General features: G+C 41.6%; 1 protein-coding gene across 2 annotated transcripts in view; it reads right to left on the reverse strand.

The window, feature by feature from the left end:
• LOC128653483 (mitogen-activated protein kinase 14) overlaps window positions 1–20,348 on the reverse strand; it is a 350,993-nt gene that overhangs the window by 154,059 nt on the left and 176,586 nt on the right. For both annotated transcript variants that reach the window (XM_053706818.1, XM_053706817.1), the window contains exon 5: window positions 13,439–13,468. In XM_053706818.1, coding sequence (XP_053562793.1) covers window positions 13,439–13,468 — 30 coding nt within the window. The remainder of the gene's footprint in view (window positions 1–13,438; window positions 13,469–20,348) is intronic.

The following is a 20,348-nucleotide window of genomic DNA, read 5'->3' on the forward strand; positions in this document are numbered from 1 at the left end:
CTTATCATCTCTCTAGAAAAAAATATACTGAACATACCTCAAAGCAGGCAATCTGCAGACCGTCCCCCCAACTGAAGTTTTCTTTCCATACTCTTCAGTTATGTGTGAGAACAGCAATGGACCTTAGTTACAAACTGCTAAGATCATCAAACCTCCAGGCAGAAGTCTTCTTCCAATTTCTGCCTGAGAGTAAAAACAGTACGCCGGTACCGTTTAAAAATAACAAACTTTTGATTGAAGGTAAAAACTACACTAAGTCACCACATCTCTCTTGATACTTCCTTTCTTGTCGAGAGCTGCAAGAGAATGACTGGGGGTGGCAGTTAGGGGAGGAGCTATATAGACAGCTCTGCTGTGGGTGTCCTCTTGCAGCTTCCTGTTGGGAAGGAGAATATCTCACTTGTAATGGATGAACCCGTGGACTGGATACACCTTTACAAGAGAAATTGATAAAGCAGATATCTGTCCCTTTAGGGAACTAGCTTATAACCCCTTCTCCAATCCTTCTTGGAGAAAAGACAAAATGCTAGGAATCCTGATCTTACTCCATGAGTAGCCTTTGGATTCACACCAATAAAGATATTTACGCCATATCTTATGGTAAATTTTCCTAGTGACAGGCTTTCGAGCCTGAATCAAGGTATCTATGACCGACTCAGAGAATCCCCGCTTAGATAAAATCAAGCGTTCAATCTCCAGGCAGTCAGCTGCAGAGAAACTAGATTTGGATGCAGGAACGGACCTTGAATGAGAAGGTCCTGTCTCAGTGGCAGTGTCCATGGTGGTAGAGATGACATTTCCACCAGGTCTGCATAGCAAGTCCTGCGTGGCCACGCAGGTGCTATCAAAATCACCGAAGCCCTCTCCTGTTTGATTCTGGCAATCAGATGAGGAAGGAGAGGAAATGGTGGAAACACATAAGCCAGGTTGAACGACCAAGGTACTGCTAGAGCATCTATCAGTACTGCTTAAGGATCCCTTGATCTGGACCCGTAACAAGGAAGTTTGGCATTCTGACGAGATGACATCAGATCCAATTCTGGTGTGCCCCATTGATGAATCAATTGTGCAAACACCTCCGGATGGAGTTCCCACTCCCCCGGATGAAAAGTCTGACGACTTAGAAAATCCGCTTCCCAGTTCTCCACTCCTGGGATATAGATTGCTGATAGATGGCAAGAGATTGTCTCTGCCCATCAAATTATTTTGGAAACCTCTATCATCGCTAGAGAACTCTTTGTTCCCCCCTGATGATTGATATATGCTACAGTCGTGATATTGTCCGACTGGAATCTTATGAATCTGGCCGAAGCCAGCTGAGGCCACGCCTGAAGTACGTTGAATATCGCTCTCAGTTCTAGAATATTTATTGTAAGGAGAACCTCACACCCTGTGCTTTCAGGGAATTCCAGACTGCACCCCAGCCCAATAGGCTGGCATTCGTCGTCACTATGACCCATGCTGGCCTGCGGAAACACATTCCCTGGGACAGATGATCCTGTGACAACCACCAAAGAAGAGAGTCTCTGGTCTCTTGATCCAGATTTATCCGAGGAGATAAATTTGCATAATCCCCATTCCACTATCTGAGCATGCATAGTTGCAGTGGTCTGAGATGCAAGCGAGCAAACGGAACTATGTCCATTGCCCCTACCATTAGTCCAATTACCTCCATACACTGAGCCACTTACGGCCGAGGAATGGAATGAAGTGCTCGGCAGGTGGATAAGATCTTTGATTTTCTGACCTCCGTCAGAAAATTTTTCATGTTTACCGAATCTATCAGAGTTCCCAGGAATGGAACTTTTGTGAGAGGGATAAGTGAACTCTTCTTTACGTTCACCTTCCACCCGTGAGATCTTAAAAAAGCCAACACAATGTCCGTGTGAGACTTGGCTAGTTGGTAAGTTGACGCCTGAATTAAGATATCGTCCAGATAAGGCGCCAGTGCTATGCCCCGCGGCCTTAGAACCGCCAAAAGGGACCCTAGCACTTTTGTGAAAATTCTGGGAGCTGTGGCCAACCCGAAGGGAAGAGCCACAAACTGGTAATGCTTGTCCAGGAAGGCGAACCTGAGGAACTGGTGATGATCTTTGTGGATAGGAATGTGAAGATACGCATCCTTTAAATCCACGGTGGTCATATATTGACCCTCCTGGATCATTGGTAAAATAGTCCGAATGGTCTCCATCTTGAAGGATGGGACTCTAAGAAATTTGTTTAGGATCTTGAGATCTAAAATCGGTCTGAAGGTTCCCTCTTTTTTGGGAACCACGAACAGATTGGAGTAAAACCCCTGCCCCTGTTCTGCTTTTGGAACTGGGCAGATGACACCCATAGTATATAGGTCTTTTACACAGCGTAAGAACGCCTCTCTTTTTGTCTGGTTTACAGACAACCGTGAAAGATGAAATCTCCCCTTTGGAGGAGAATCTTTGAATTCTAGAAGATACCCCTGGGTCACAATTTCTAATGCCCAGGAATCCTGAACGTCTCTTGCCCAAGCCTGAGCGAAGAGAGAAAGTCTGCCCCCCACTAGATCCGGTCCCGGATCGGGGACTGCCCCTTCATTCTGTCTTGGTAGCAGCAGCGGGCTTCTTGGCCTGTTTACCTTTATTCCAGGTCTGGTTAGGTCTCCAGACAGACTTGGATTGAGCAAAATTCCCCTCCTGCTTTGTGGCAGGGGAGGAGGCAGCGGGACCACCTTTGAAGTTTCGAAAGGAACGAAAATTATTTTGTTTGGCCCTCATTCTATTTGTCTTATCCTGAGGAAGGGCATGGCCTTTTCCTCCAGTGATGTCGGAAATGATCTCCTTCAGTTCAGGCCCAAATAGGGTCTTACTCTTGAAAGGAATAGCTAATAGCTTAGATTTTGATGACACATCAGCAGATCAGGACTTAAGCCATAACGCTCTACGCGCCAAAATGGCAAAACCTGAATTCTTTGCCGCTAATTTAGCCAGTTGAAAAGCGGGATCTGTAATAAAAGAATTAGCTAGCTTGAGAGCCTTAATTCTATCTAAAATCTCATCCAATGGGGTCTCAACCTTAAGAGCCTCCTCAAGAGCCTCGAACCAAAAAGCAGCTGCAGTAGTTACAGGAACAATGCACGCTATAGGTTGCAGAAGAAAACCCTGATGAATAAATATTTTCTTTAGAAGACCCTCTAATTTTTTATCCATAAGATCTTTGAAAGCACAACTGTCCTCAATAGGTATAGTTGTACGCTTAGCTAGGGTAGAAACCGCTCCCTCCACCTTAGGGACCGTCTGCCACGAATCCCGAATGGTGTCAGATATGGGAAACATTTTCTTTAAAGTAGGAGGGGGAGAGAACGGAATGCCTGGTCTATCCCATTCCTTAGTAACAATGTCCAAAATCCTCTTAGGGACCGGAAAAACATTAGTGTAAGAAGGAACCTCTAGATATCTATCCATTTTACACAATTTCTCTGGAGGAATCCAGAGTCGCTAAAACCTCCCTGAGTAATAAGCGGAGGTGTTCAAGCTTAAACTTAAAAGCCGTCATATCTGAGTCTGTTTGAGGGAACATCTTTCCTGAATCAGAAAGCTCTCCCTCAGACAGCAATTCCCCTACCCCCAATTCAGAGCATTGTGAGGGTACATCGGAGATGGCTAATAAAGCGTCAGAGGGCTCAGCATTTACTCTCATACCGGACCTACTGCGCTTCCCCTGCAAACCAGGCAGTTTAAATAATACCTCTGTGAGGGTAGTAGACATAACTGCGGCCATATCTTGCAGGGTGAAAGAATTAGACGCACTAGAAGTACTTGGTGTCACTTGTGCGGGCGTTAAAGGTTGTGACACTTGGGGAGAAGAAGATGGCAAAACCTGATTCTCTTCGGACTGAGAATCATCCTGTGACATACTTTTATCAGCTAAAATATGTTCTTTGCAATGTAAGGCCCTTTCAGTACATGAGGGACACATTTGAAGTGGGGGTTCCACAATGGCTTCTAAAAACATGGAACATTGGCTTTCCTCAATGTCAGACATGTTAAACAGGCTAGTAATGACCACAAACAGGTTTGAAAACAATTTAGTGAAAAAATAACAATCTTAAAAAATGGTACTCCGCCTTTAAGAGAAAAAAAGCATAACATTTTTCCAAAACTGCTTAAAAACAATCAAATTGTCCCAATTTTATGGTAGAAGCATCCCAATTCTGCAGCTAAGTTTGCCCCACAAGGAAAGGAATACTTAATCTTTACAGAAAAAAACGGAAAAATGCAAAACGTTTATTTCAATAAAAAGCACCCCCTGCACCTCGCCACAGCTCTGCCGTGGCGCCTACCTGCCCTCAGGGGTATGTAAAACCTGGTTAAACCTTCGTTTTCGCCCAATACAGCTCACAAAGGCCCACCGGATCTGGAGCTTGCTGCTTGCTTGAGAAAAACAACTGCGCAACTGAGGCGCGAAAATAGGCCCCGCCCATCTCACTCGATGCCTCACAGCCCAACTTAACCGCACCAGAGTGGTCTAAAAACCTAGCCATGTGGGTTCATAAACCCAGAAATGAAGCCATGTGTACCCTCTTAAATAAAGCATAAAAACGTCTCTTCTTTAAAAACGTTAACTGCACTCCCAAACATGTAAACGTTTGCCCACAAACATTCAAACATCAGTGTCAACCATTTTTATATAGCCCATATATGCAAGCTCAGTAATACCCCTCTTTATACTTTAGGATTACTGCTTACCCTCTCCCTCAGCCAATTCTGAAATAACACAGTCTCTCCAGAAAAAAATGACTGAACATACCTCACTGCTTATAGCATGAAAAACGTTCCTCACACTGAAGTTTCTTAAGTACTCCGCAGCCATTCTGTGGGAACTGCACTGGATCTTAGTAACAACTGCTAAGATAATCAGCCTCCAGGCAGAAGTCTCCATCCATCTGCTGCCTGAGGGAAAATAGTACACACCGGTACCATTTAAAATAAAAAACTCTTGCTTGAAGAAAATAAAAACTAACATTTTATCACCTCTTTCACTTTACCCTTCCTAGTACTTAGAGTAGGCAAAGAGAATGACTGGGGGGTAGAGTCAAGGGAGGAGCTATATAGACAGTTCTGCTGTGGTGCTCTTTGCCACTTCCTGTTAGCAGGAGGATAATATCCCACGAGTAAAGGATGAATCCGTGGACTCGTCGTATCTTATAGAAGAAAATAAAACCTCATTTGAAATTTATTGCATTGTCTTTTTATTATGCATTTGTTGATTATGGAATACGATTGTATTTAAAGAGATATTCCGGTCAACATTTAAATACACATAGATTAAAATTACATCTTTGAATAGAAACAAATTTGCAATATACATATTTTAAGGGCACCAGTATTTTAAATACTGTAGCTGTTCCGAGAGCTAGTGGGGATTGTAATCATGTCAGCAATTAATAAATTGAGTCATAATCAGATGGTACAAACACCTTAGGCTCTCTGAGCAAGTGCTGTGTTTAAAATGCTGGTGCACGGTGGATACGTAATTACACTTTTGAAATAGCTATAACTTTTACAAGAAGCATTTTTGCTAATGCATGTATATTACAAAATGCTTCTATTCAAAACTGAAATGCATTGGTATGGATTTAAATTTTGGCTGGAATTACATTTCTAGAGATCTGAAATATATTGTATTGATAAGCTGTGACAACTAAAAAAACAGAATATATGCTTACCTGATAAATTTCTTTCTCTTGTGATGTATCGAGTCCACGGATTCATCCATACTTGTGGGATATTCTCCTTCCCAACAGGAAGTGGCAAAGAGAGCACTAACAGCAGAGCTGTCTATATAGCTCCTCCCTTAGCTCCACCCCCCAGTCATTCGACCGAAGGCTAGGAAGAAAAAGGAGAAACTATAGGGTGCAGAGGTGACAGAAGTTTTTAAAATAAAAATATACTACCTGTCTTAAACAGACAGGGCGGGCCGTGGACTCGATACATCACAAGAGAAATAAATTTATCAGGTAAGCATAAATTCTGTTTTCTCTTGTAAGATGTATCGAGTCCACGGATTCATCCATACTTGTGGGATACCAATTCCAAAGCTTTAGGACACGGATGAAGGGAGGGACAAGACAGGTACCTTAAATGGAAGGCACCACTGCTTGTAGAACCTTTCTCCCAAAAATAGCCTCCGAAGAAGCAAAAGTATCGAATTTGTAAAATTTGGAAAAAGTATGAAGCGAAGACCAAGTCGCCGCCTTACAAATCTGTTCAACAGAAGCCTCATTTTTAAAAGCCCATGTGGAAGCCACTGCTCTAGTAGAATGAGCAGTAATTCTTTCAGGAGGCTGCTGGCCAGCAGTCTCATAAGCCAAACGGATGATGCTTTTCAGCCAAAAAGAAAGAGGTAGCCGTAGACTTTTGACCTCTCCGCTTACCAGAGTAAACAACAAACAATGAAGATGTTTGACGGAAATCTTTAGTTGCTTGTAAGTAGAACTTTAAAGCACGAACCACATCAAGATTGTGCAACAGACGTTCCTTCTTTGATGAAGGATTAGGACACAGCGAAGGAACAACAATTTTCTGATTGATATTCCTATTAGAAACAACCTTAGGAAGGAATCCAGGTTTGGTACGCAAAACCACCTTATCTGCATGGAAAACAAGGTAAGGTGAGTCACACTGTAAAGCAGATAACTCAGAAACTCTTTGAGCCGAAGAGATAGCTACTAAAAACAAAACTTTCCAAGATAGAAGCTTAATATCTATGGAATGCATAGGTTCAAACGGAACCCCCTTGAAGAACTTTAAGAACTAAGTTTAGGCTCCATGGCGAAGCAACAGGTTTAAATACAGGCTTGATCCTGACTAAGGCCTGACTAAACGCTTGAACGTCTGGTACATCTGCCAGACGTTTGTGTAAAAGAATAGACAAAGCAGATATCTGTCCTTTTAAGGAACTAGCTGATAATCCCTTCTCCAATCCTTCTTGGAGAAAAGACAATATTCTAGGAATGCTAATCTTACTTCATGAGTAACCCTTGGATTCACCAATAAAGATATTTGCGCCAAATCTTATGATAGATTTTCCTGGTGACAGGCTTTCTAGCTTGAATCAGGGTATCAATGACCGACTCAGAGAAACCAAACTTTGATAAAATCAGGCGTTCAATCTCCAAGCAGTCAGACGCAGAGAAATTAGATTTGGATGCTTGAACGGACCTTGGATTAGAAGGCCCTGCCTCATTGGCAGAGTCCACGGTGGAACAGATGACATGTCCACTAGGTCTGCATACCAAGTCCTGCGTGGCCACGCAGGTGCTATCAGAATCACCTAAGCTCTCTCCTGCTTGATACTGGCAACCAGACGTGGGAGGAGAGGAAACCGTGGAAATAAATAGGCCAGATTGAAGGACCAGGGCACTGCTAGAGCATCTATCAGTACCGCCTGGGGATCCCGGGACCTGGACCCGTAACAAGGAAGTTTGGTGTTCTGACGGGACGCCATCAGATCCAATTCTGGTGTGCCCTATAGCCGAGTCAGCTGGGCAAATACCTCCGGATGGAGTTCCCACTCCCCCGGATGAAAAGTCTGACGACATAGGAAATCCGCCTCCCAGTTCTCTACCCCTGGGATATGGATTGCTGAGAGATGGCAAGAGTGATCCTTCGCCCATCAGATTATTTTGGTTACCTCCATCTTTGCTAGAGAACTCAGAGTTCCTCCTTGATGATTGATATAAGCTACAGTCCTGATGTTGTCCGACTGAAATCTGATGAATTTGGCCGCAGCTAGCTGAGGCCATGCCTGAAGCTCATTGAATATCGCTCTCAGTTCTAGAATGTTTATCGGGAGGAGAGTTTCCTCCCGAGACCATAAGCCCTGTGCTTTCAGGGAGTTCCAGACTGCACCTCAGCCTAGCAGGCTGGCATCTGTCGTTACTATGAGCCACTCTGGCCTGCGGAAACACATTCCCTGAGACAGGTGGTCCTGAGACAACCACCAGAGAAGAGAATCTCTGGTCTCCTGGTCCAGATGCAGTTGAGGAGATAAATCTGCATAATCCCCATTCCACTGTTTGAGCATGCATAGTTGCAGTGGTCTGAGGTGTAGGCGGGCAAAAGGAACTATGTCCATTGCCGCTACCATGAGTCCGATTACCTCCATACACTGAGCTACTGATGGCCGAGGAATGGAATGAAGAGCTCGGCAAGTGCTTAAGAGCTTTGATTTTCTGACCTCCGTCTGAAATATTTTCATTTCTACCGAGTCTATCAGAGTCCCTAGGAAGGAAACTCTTGTGAGAGGGAAGAGAGAACTCTTTTCTATGTTCACCTTCCACCCGTGAGATCTCAGAAAAGCCAACACGATGTCCATGTGAGACTTGGCAAGCTGGAAAGTCGACGCCTGAATTAAGATGTCGTCTAGATAAGGCGCCACTGCTATGCCCCGCTGTCTTAGAACCGCCAAAAGGGACCCTAGCACCGTTGTGAAAATTCTGGGAGCCGTGGCCAACCCGAAGGGAAGGGCCACGAACTGGTAATGCCTGTCCAGAAAGGCGAATCTGAGGAATTGATGATGATCTCTGTGAATAGGGATGTGTAGATACGCATCCTTTAAATCCACGGAAATCATATATTGACCCTCCTGGATCAACGGTAGAATAGTCCGAATAGTCTCCATCTTGAATGATGGTACTCTGAGGAATTTGTTTAGAATTTTGAGATCCAAGATTGGTCTGAAAGTTCCCTCTTTTTTGGGAACCACAAACAGGTTTGAGTAAAACCCTAGCCCTTGTTCCGCTTTTGGAACTGGGCGGATCCCTCCCATGGTATGTAGGTCTTCTACACAGCCTAAGAACGCCTCTCTCTTTGTCTGGTTTGCAGACAATTGAGAAATGTGAAATCTCCCCCTTGGGGGGGGGGAGTCTTTGAAGTCCAGAAGATATCCCTGGGACTCAATTTCTAAAGCCCAGGAATCGTGAACATCTCTTGCCCAAGCCTGAGCGAAGAGAGAGAGTCTGCCCCCTATTAGATCCGGTCCCGGATCGGGGGCTACCCCTTCATGCTGTCTTAGAGGCAGCTGCAGGCTTCTTGGCCTGTTTACCCTTGTTCCAAGCCTGGTTAGGTCTCCAGACTGACTTGGATTGGGCAAAATTCCCCTCTTGCTTTGCAGCAGGGGAAGCTGAAGCGGGACCACCCGTGAAGTTCCGAAAGGAACGAAAATTATTTTGTTTGGTCCTCATTTTATTTGTTTTATCCTGAGGGAGGGCATGGCCTTTCCCTCCAGTGATGTCTGAAATAATCTCTTTCAGTTCAGGCCCGAATAGGGTCTTTCCTTTGAAAGGGATGTTCAAAAGTTTAGATTTTGATGATACATCAGCAGACCAGGACTTAAGCCATAACGCCCTGCGTGCTAAAATGGCAAAACCTGAATTCTTTGCGGCTAATTTAGCCAGTTGGAAAGCGGCATCTGTAATGAAAGAATTAGCCAACTTAAGGGCCTTAATTCTATCCATAATATCCTCTAATGGAGTCTCCATCTGAAGAGCCTCGAACCAGAAAGCAGCTGCAGTAGTTATGCATGCAATAGGTTGGAGAAGAAAACCTTGATGAACAAACATTTTCTTCAGGAGACCCTCTAATTTTTTATCCATAGGATCTTTGAAAGCACAACTGTCTTCGATAGGTATAGTTGTTCGCTTAGCGAGAGTTGAAATAGCTCCCTCCACCTTAGGAACCGTCTGCCACGAGTCCCGCATGGTGTCAGATATGGGAAACATTTTCTTAAAAACAGGAGGGGGAGCGAACGGAATACCTGGTCTATCCCACTCCTTAGTAACAATATTCACAATCCTCTTAGGGACTGGAAAAACATCAGTGTAAAAAGGAACCTCCAAGTATCTGTCCATTTTACACAATGTCTCTGGAACCACTATAGGGTCACAATCATCTAGAGTTGCTAATACCTCCCTGAGCAATAAGCGGAGGTGTTCAAGCTTAAATTTAAAGGCCGTCTTATCAGAATCTGTCTGAGGGAGCGTCTTTCCTGAATCAGAAATTTCTCCCTCAGATAACAAATCCCTTAGCCCTACTTCAGAACATTGTGAGGGTATATCGGATACGGCTACTAAAGCATCAGACGGCTCAGCATTTGTTCTTAACCCAGAGCTGTCACGCTTTCCTTGTAAACCAGGCAGTTTAGATAAAACCTCTGCGAGGGTTGTATTCATAACTGTGGCCATGTCTTGTAAAGTAAATGAATTTGACGCACTAGAGGTACTTGGCGTCACTTGTGCGGGCGTTACTGGTTGTGACACTTGGAGAGAGCTAGATGGCAAACCCTCATTTCCTTCTGTCTGAGAATCATCTATTGCTATATTTTTAAGTGCTAAAATATGCTCTTTATAATTTATAGACATATCAGTGAAAGTGGGACACATTCTAAGAGGGGGTTCCACAATGGCTTCTAAACACATTGAACAAGGATTTTCCTTGATGTGAGACATGTTAAACAGGCTAGTAATGAAACAAGCAAGCTTGGAAAACACTTTAATCAAAGCAAATAATACTTAGAAAAAAACGGTACTGTGCCTTTAAGAGAAAAAAAGATGCACAAACTCTGCAAAACAGTGTAAAAAAGCAGTAAACTTTACAGTAGCATCATAAAGCTTTAGTAAGATTGCACAGATAGATAAATAAACGATTAACCCCTTAATGTAAAAACCGGATTGACAAAACGTCAAAAATCGGTAAAAACACGGTCAGCACCTTGCCACAGCTCTGCTGTGGCGCCTACCTTCCCTTTAGGAAAGTTTTGTGGGGAAAAAAACTTCTTTAAGCCCTCAAACAGCAGCAGGACCCTCTGGAGAAGCAGCTGGATGTCTCTGAGTAAAAGAAACTGCGCAACTGAGGCGCGAAAATAGGCCCCTCCCACCTCACTCAATGTTATGGGGCCTAAAAGAAACACACCAGAGTGTTTCCAAACTAGCCATGTGGGTTGATAACCCTTAAATAAGCCACAATGACCCCTTAAAGTCCCTCAAAAAACGTTATGTTTGCAATAAAAAAACGTTTTTTCCTAACAGTGTCACCAGTAACCAATGAGCCCTTTTTGCAAGCTGGGATTCCTACTAAGTGTCTGAATACAGCTTACCCTTCCCTCATGGGGATATTGCCAGCCTTTTTCTAGAATTATCACAGTCTGTCTAGAAAAAAATAGACTGAACATACCTCAATGCAGCTTAGCATGCAAACCGTTCCCCCAACTGAAGTTTTCCTGTACTCCTCAGCTCTTGTGAGAACAGCAGTGGATCTTAGTTACAAAGTGCTAAGATCATCATCCTCCTTGCAGAAATCTTCATCCCTCTTCTGCCAGAGAGTGAATAGTACACACCGGTACCATTTAAAATAACAAACTTTTGCTTGAGAAACTAAAAACTAACATTTTTGTGACCACACTCACTTTACCCTTCCTAGCAGTTAAGCAGGCAAAGAGAATGACTGGGGGGGGGGGGGTGGAGCTATATAGACAGCTCTGCTGTGGGTGCTCTCTTTGCCATCTCCTGTTAGGAAGGAGAATATCCCACAAGTATGGATGAATCCGTGGACTCGATACATCTTACAAGAGAAAAGCTGAGTTAGTTGAGAGTAAGGCTGGATTGGCCTACCAGGACACACTGGCTGAAGTTGGCCAGCTACAATATAAGGGGGTGGTGCTGCAAATGAAGCGATGCAACTGTATCACCTCTTTTCTCCTCTATATGTAGTATGGAGGTCACAAAGTAGGCTCTTGTTAGTTTTATTTCCTAGAGTAGACCATGTATCATTTTAGTAGCCCTCCTTTGAATGAGTTTTATTGTCTAGTCAAGACACACTGTTTTGACAGCCTTCTTCACACCATGAAAGGGAGTCATGAAACAAATTGGGTTGTAGGGTGCCTATACAACATCATTCCGGATTCTGAGAACATATTGGGTGGGGAAGAGTATCTCAGTAATCCTATTGAAATTAAAAATAGGGCTGGTCTCCAAATTTTTCCAGGGCTGCTTTTTATTATCCAGCCCTGGTTGAGAGTCAAGAATAGGAGGTATTTTTGCAGTGAACCAGTGATTTCTTAAAGGAACTTTAAAACACTAAATAAAGGATAACATGCAGGTGCATTTTTTAAAAATGTTATTGTTTATAAAATAGTTTTAAAAAGTGTAAAAGTTTAGTGTCTATAAAGCAATATTGTAACCTAGATTTCCTTCTCTGCTGAGGACAGCTATAAAGAGTGCAAAAAATTACTTCACATAATATAGCGTTATTAAATATTCTGTACTCCCACTTAACAAGAATTGCAAAGCCCACATGTATAGTGTTACATTAGAGAAAATGGGAATTAAATATTATAATATAATAATATATTGCAATTTTTTACTACACAATGGGAATTAAATAACAAAAAAAAATGCATTTCTTTACTACACAAACATTTTATAGTACAACCCCAAGGTATTTAATGTTGATTTTAATACTAACCACTTTTCAAGCAATTCTCTATGTCAGGACTTAATTGATAATCTGAATATTTTTATATATTTCTATTAGGCATGTGCATTTGTTGGTAATTCAGCATTTATTTCACTGACAAATGCTGAATATGGTTGAGGGCAGAGGTATTTGGCTATTTTTGACGCCAGATTTATTAGTGCTAAATTGCAACTAACAAATATCCGGATTTGCACAAATATTAGTGTATTACACTCTTACACAAAAACAAAATCTGGTGACAAAATAGGCTAATGCCGCTGTGAAATGAATGCCAAAAACAAACAAATGCACAGAACATTGTTTGCCTCATAAAAAGCATATGGCTATCTCCTTAAAGTGATAGTAAATTTTAGCGTTTGTTAAAACGCTAGGATTTACCAGTGCAACAAATAAAGGGGATTTTCAGTCATGAAGTATAAAATACTTCATGCTGAAAGTTCCTTTAGTTGTCTGTAGTGTTTGCCGCGCTGAGAACCTTAGTCCACCCACGGCAGAACACTATTTTGCAGTGAGGTGACCTTAGCCAATAGAGTGCTAGCTATCCGGCATAATGCCAGCTGGTCTGTACGGCTATTGGCTAAGAGGTAGAAACGTCACCTTATTGAAAAATAGCGTTCTGCTGTGGGCGGCCTGAGGCGCTCAGCGCTGCAGACAAAGGAACTTTCAGCATGAGGTATTTTATACTTCATGACTCAAAGTCCCCTTTATTTGTTACTCCCTAAATGTGTCAATATCTACTCTATGTAATATATTACCCACAAACATTAACTAAAGCATTTATAAAATGGGATTATGTTGGTATATACACCAAATAGAAAAAATAAAGCTTGGGAAAATCAAACATACAATGAAATACAAGGTTTGCTAGGCTCTTCAAATCAGTCATGTCACAAGCAGTCATTTCATTTAGGTTTTCTTCTAATACTCACCCTATGGATAATGTCTGCAGAGTGAATGTACTGCAAGAGAAAAATATGAAGTTATGTTAAAGGAATATTTTGCCATATGCACTAAAAATTATAAAGCATAGGTATTCCAGAAACAAACTGAACGTATACTAGAAATATGTTTGTTTTTTTTCAGTTGCTGTTTAATGTTATTTTATGCCTCTGTTCGCTATATTCTTATCTAGTACAGTGTGTCCGTTTATTTTCACATTGCAAAAATAATCAGCTATTTTACCATGCAGTTCAAGGGTTATTTGGTTAAAGGGACACTGAGGTGCAAAAAACATGTTAGTTCATGTCATTTTTGTACTACTCAGTGTTGAACTCTATGGAATAGATTAGAAGTGGATAGCAAAAATATTAGCAATATTGTTAACACTGCTCAAGCGTAATCAATAGTGCTTCTATTTTTGTCCTCATATTACAAAGTTATTTTTTAGAGCTTGAGCAATAGTCTAGGGGGTACAAACATCTGCAAGGCAGATAGTGCAGGAGTACTAAATAGCTCAAGTAAATATACATCTATGGCCTCGGAAATCAATTAATATTGTTCAAATCTCTTTGCAAATACTCTTTCACAATAATGACACCCGGTTGGCACTCAGTTTAAAGGAACATGAAACACAAAAAACTTTCTATCACGATTCAGTTAGAACATAACATTTCTAAACAATTTTCCAATTTATTTCTATTATCTAATTTGGTTAGTTCTCTTGGCATCGTTTGTTGAAGGAGCAGCAATGCCCAACTGGGAGCTAGCTGAACACATCAGATGAGACAAAAGACAAGAGAAAGCATATGTGCCGCCAATAATCAGCAGCTTGCTCCAAGTAGCGCATTGCTGTTCCTGAGCCTACCTAGGCATGCCTTTCCACAAAGGATATCAAGAGAATGAAGCAAATTTTATAAGAGAAGTTGTTTAAAATTGCATGCTTACTTATTGCAATCTTTAAACCATCTGGAAAAAGGTGAACTTCTGCACTGCTTACAAATATCCCATTTTTATATAAGAAAAAAAAATAAACTGTCCTGAAGCCCCATAAAAAATGTGATCCATTACATTTTTCCACCTTCAAGGAGAACGTTATTAAGATCAGGAACAAGAGGAGTTCAGATGCCCATTAGTTTTTTTTGTTTTTTTTTTAAGTTTTACAAAAAAGCTTTATTGAATCATATCAATGTTACAACAACAAAAAGTCAAGGGTACAAGATCTCTTATGGTACATTTGAATTACTAAAATAAATACAAAGAACTTGAGAAGTCATGGCATATGGGTAGGTATATACTTGAAGTTAATGAATGGTATGGTTTAAGATGTAATTAGGAAGATATTACCAAGCAATGTAGGGGATGTTGGTAGTCACATAGTTATAATAAACTGAGAAGAGAAGAACGGGCTTATGAATAAGGTGAATTATCAGGTTAAAGTGTAAAACAAAATGTGCCGGATTGGGGGAGAAAGGAGAGAGGGAGAGAAGGGGAAGAGAGAGAAAAAAAACAAAAAAACACACTCAATCGGGATGACTCTTAGTCTCTCACATTTGCGGTACTATCTAATCAGGAATTTGTCACCTTCAACCAGGATGGCTCCAGGTCTGTTAAATTTTCGGAGCTATCTAATCGCTTTCCATAATTCCCAAGTCTGGCAGTGCAGGTTTATCTTGTTATTAATAGTAAAGATAGGACTCTCCATCACCTCAAAGTAATCCATGATTTTAGTGATGTCGCTCCAAGTAGGTAGTGTAGCCCGTTTCCAAAGTCGGGCAATAGCCAATTTAGCAGCCATCAATAAGTAAATGCTAAGTAGGCCCGTAGGGGAGAGGGGAGACCCAATGGATAGATGGAACAGAACAGTTTGCGGCTTCGTCCACAATGAAGGATCTAGTGCATAGCATCTACAAGAGAGCATAATCCAGAGGGGAGTCAAAGAAGGGCATTCCCACCACACATGAGCCGGCGATCCAACTTCCCCACATCCTCTCCAACATAGTGGGGAATTTAAAGGGGATATCTTAAAAAGCCTCAAAGGTGTCAAGTGCCACTGCATGCACACTTTAAGATATAGTTCTAGAGTTCTTGATTAACATGGCCTTAGACCAATCCTCTGGAGTATCGTGAAATCGTAGGGCAACCTCCCATGAGACTATGTAAGCTGACTTATAATAAGTAGGGGGATTAAGCACAGCTCGATAGGAGATGGACAGTGCTCTAGGTATTCTTTTAGCTGTGCTCCAAAGTCGCTCCCAACTAGTGGGAGCTCGCAACGGGAGAATAGTGAATCCCCATGACTGGAGAAGAACTCAAACAGTAGGAGCTGAGAGGGCTTATATGTGGAACGAAAGTTTATGAGTGAGATTAATTGTCCACCAGGGAAGAGATCTTGCATACTGGTAATGCCATGGGAATACCATATAGAAGGATGTGAATCTATGAGGGCTCGGAGTAGACCAGACAATGAGTGGATCGGCGAGAGATGGGGAGCAATTTGGGAGAGAGATCAAATTTTATCCCAAAAAATGCAGAGCTGAGAGAACAATATAATTTTGGATCTTAAGCGAAGCTCGCATATGTTTAGGAATCCATAGTAAATCTGAGAGTGTAAGCGAGTCGGGCAAAGTGGCCTGCTCCAATATCCACCATTTACAATATGAAGTTTCAGAATTCCAATGGGAGGATATGGGCTAACCTAGAGGCTTCATGGTAGAAAGCTAGGTTGGGAGCGCCAGCACCCCCACTCAACAATGGTTGTTGCAAAATTCTAGTGGCCACTCTTGGATGTTTGTATTTCCAAATAAATTTGTTACAAAGAAGCTGGAATTTTCCTATGAGAAATTTGGGTATGGGTATCGGTAGGGTCCTAAAGAGATAGGTGAGTTTAGGGAGTAGAGTCATTTTAAAGGCTGCAACTCTGCCTAGCAAGGAAATGCTTGGTACATTCCAGTGGTCTACCGATTTTTGAAAGGCATGAAGGAGTGGATAGAAGTTAGATTTGACAATAGTCGAAATGCTACAGGAGAGAAAGACTCCTAGAGGTTTGATCTTTTGCCTTGACCATTTGAATGTGTATTGTCTTTTATGGTCATTGTATTCTGCGTCAGGAATATTGATCGTGTAAGCATCCGTCTTGTTTACGTTTAGTTTATAATAACTGATCCTTACAAAAGTCTGTAGGAGGTCAAAAAGGGAGTGAGTAGGATCCCCTAAAAATATGGTGAGGTCATCGGCAAACAACGCAGTTTTTTTAGGTATTCCCGCTATTATTATACCCCTTTAATTTCTCTACAAGATCGAATAGCTTCAGCCAAGGGCTCCATAATCAGTGCAAATATCAGGGGAGACAGGGGACACCCCTGTCTTGTACCATTTGTGATCGGAAAGGAAGGGGACAAAAACCCCAATCCTCTAACTGTTGCTTTCACACGTATAGAAATGTAGCGGAAAACCAAACTTTTTAAAAAATTCAAAAAGGTAAAGCCAAAAAGGTAAAGCCAATTCACGCGGTCAAATGCTTTTTCAGCATCAAAGGATAAGGTGGTACAGGGTATGTTTTCACGCTTGGCTTCAAAAAAGATATTCAAGATACATATGGTATTGTCGGGGCCCTCTCTACCTGGCGTAAATCCCACTTGGCCCCAATCTATCAGAAAGGGAAGAATACAGTTGAGCAGAGTCGCCAAAATCTTGGCAAAGAGCTTTGTGTCAACGTTAAGGAGAGAGATAGGACGAAAATTCTCACAGGCGTTGGGGTCCTTGCCAGGTTTCGGAATAGTGACTATTGTTGCAGTAAGGAATTCATGAGGTAGGGCTCCAGATTGTCTGGCAAGAGTTTTTAGGATTTTAAAAGCAAAAGGAAACCCAACATTTTTCTTTCATGATTCACACAGAGAAAACAACTTTTGACAAATTTCCAATTTACTTCTGTTATGTAATTTGGTTCATTTTCTTGGTATCCTTTGTTGAAGAGGCAGCAGTGCACTACTGGGAGCTAGCTGGGAGCCAATATGTGCACCACCAAACAGCAGCTACTGAGCATACATAGGTATCATTTTCAAAAAAGGATATCAATAGAACAAAACAAATTAGATATAAGCAAATGTGAAAGCTGTTTAAAATCACAGAATCATGAAAGAAAAAATTGGGGTTTCATGTTCCTTTTTTTTGACATCAGGAAATACCCTACTACAATATTTTTAACCATTAAACTCTAAGATAAAAAAAAGTCAGCTAAAGCTGTGGTTTTCACAGTAAAACACCACATAATATTGCTTTGCTTGAGTAAGACCATAAACTGCTTAAATAGTGAGACTACTAACTCCAGCACACTTAAAGGGACATTGTACACTAAATTTTTCTTTGCATAGATGTTTTGTAGATTATACATTTATATAGCTCATCCGGTAGTGTTTTTGTAACAATGAATAGGTTTGTATATTATTATTTTTTTAGAACATTGTGCTGATTTTCATACTCCTAACCAAGCCCCACAGTGCCAGATGTATACACGCGTTTACAGACTCCTGCTTGGTCCTGTTTATGTTATCTGTCTTTTCATATGCAGGGAAGTGGTGTCTGCTCTCGTTTACCCAGCCCCTTTCAGTGGGTGTCCCAGACTACCTCATAAACAGTGCTAAACTGGGAGCTCTAATTATGTTTTAAAAGGTTTTATACTGGATATTTAGATGAGTTTATGTGCATATTCTTCTTTATATGCACATGCAGTTATATGAAAATTGGTGTATTCTGTTGCTTTAAAGGGGTAGGAAAGTCAAAATTAAACTTGATAGAACATGTCATTTTTTGCACTTTTATAACCCTTTAAACCTTCAACCCAGCCCTCAATTGCAACCAAGAGTCTCGGCTAAGGAGTTGCCACTTGCCCTTAAAGGGATACTAAACCCAAATTTTTGTCTTTAATGATTCAGATAGAGCATGCGATTTTAAGCAACTTTCTAATTTACTCCTATTATCAATTGTTCTTCATTCTCTTGCTATCTTTATTTGAAAAGCAGGAATGTAAAGCTTAGGAACAGCCCATTTTTTGTTCAGCACCTGGGTACTGCTTGTTGATTGGTGGCTAAATGTAGACACCAATAAGCAGGTGCTGTCCAGGGTGCTGAACCTAAAATGGGCCGGCTCCTAAGCTTTACATTCCTGCTTTTAAAATAAAGATAGCTAGAGAATGAAGAAAAATTGATAATAGGAGTAAATTAAAAAGTTGCTTAAAAGCTCTATCTGAATCCTGAAAGAAAAAAAATTGTGTTTAAGAGAGAGATACACAGCCTTCACCGTCTTCACTGCAATGACACAGCCATCTTAAAGGTTGGTGGCTATTCCCTGTGAACTACCATTTATAATAATTCCTTAAAAACTCCTATTGAATTCATGCCTGATCCCCTTTGTTGTGGCCAGAAGCAACAGATAAAAAAACATAATTTATGCTTACCAGATAAATTTCTTTCCTTCCTGGCAGGGAGAGTCCACAATTTCATTCCTTACTGTTGGGAAATACAACACCTGGCCACCAGGAGGAGGCATAGACACCCCAGTCCACTTCCCCTATCCTCCAGTCATTCTGCCGAGGTAACAAGGAAAAGTAAGAGAAATATCAGGGTATAAAAAGTGCCAGAAGAAATAATATAAAAAGGGAGCCGCCCATCAAACAAATAAATTACTGGCAGGGTCATGGACTCCACCTGCCAGGAAGGAAAGGAATTTATCTGGTAAGCATAAATTATGATTTCTTTCCATAAGGCAGGGAGAGTCCATGACTTCATTCCTTACCTTTGGGAAAGCTATACCCAAGCTCCAGAGGACACTAAATGAATAACGGAAGGGAACAGAAAAAAGAGGCGGACACTATTCTGAGGGCACCACAGCCTGCAAAACGTTTCTCCCGAAAGCTGCTTCAGCCGAAGCAAACGCATCAAACTTGTAAAATTTACAAAAAGTGTGTAAGGAGGACCAGGTAGCCGCCTTACAAATATGATCCATTGAGGCTTTGTTCTTAAAGCCCAAGAGGAAGCCACTGCTCTAGTGGAATGAGTCGTTATCCACTCAGGAGGATGTCGTCCCACTAGGCGGATGAAACTCCTCAACCAGAAAGATAGAGAAATTGTAGAAGCCTTCTGCCTCTTATGCTTCTCTGTATAGATGACAAAGAGGAAGATTGTCTGAATTCCTTAGTAGCCTGAAGAAAAAACTTCAAGGCACGAACCACATAGATTATGAAGCAAACGTTCCTTTGCTGAAGAAGGATTAGGACACAAGGAAGGAACAACAATTTCTTGATAAATGTTACAATTCGACACCACCTTAGGGAGGAACCCTAGTTTAGTGCGTAAAACCGCCTTATCATATCAACATGAAAAACCAGATAAGGGGGATCACATTGCAGCAGAAATCTCAGAAACTTTGCGCACAGAGGCAAAACCAACAAAAAAAAAAAGAACCTTCCAAGATAACAATTTAATGTCAACAGTATGCAAAGGCTCAAACGGAGCCTGCTACAAAACACTAAGAACAAGATTAAGGCTCCAAGGCGGAGCCCCAGATCTAAACACGGGTCTGATCCTAGTCAAAACCTTAACAAAGGACTGCACATCCGGAAGATCAGCCAATCTTTTGTGCAGTAACACCGACAGGGCCGATATCTGTCCCTTCAGGGAACTAGCAGAAAGGCCCTTCTCCAGTCCATCCTGGAGGAAAGCTACAATTCTGGCAACCTTAACCTTATGCCAGGAAAAGCCACGCTCCTCACACCAGTAAAAGTAAGTCCTCCACACTTTATGGTAGATACGACAAGTAACTGGCTTACGAGCTTGAACCAGAGTGTCGATAACACTCTAAGAGGAACCCTCTTTTGGCTAAGACTAAGCATTCAATCTCCACGCA

The sequence above is a fragment of the Bombina bombina genome, chromosome 3 (assembly GCF_027579735.1).
Source record: "Bombina bombina isolate aBomBom1 chromosome 3, aBomBom1.pri, whole genome shotgun sequence".
Classification (NCBI taxonomy): domain Eukaryota; kingdom Metazoa; phylum Chordata; class Amphibia; order Anura; family Bombinatoridae; genus Bombina; species Bombina bombina.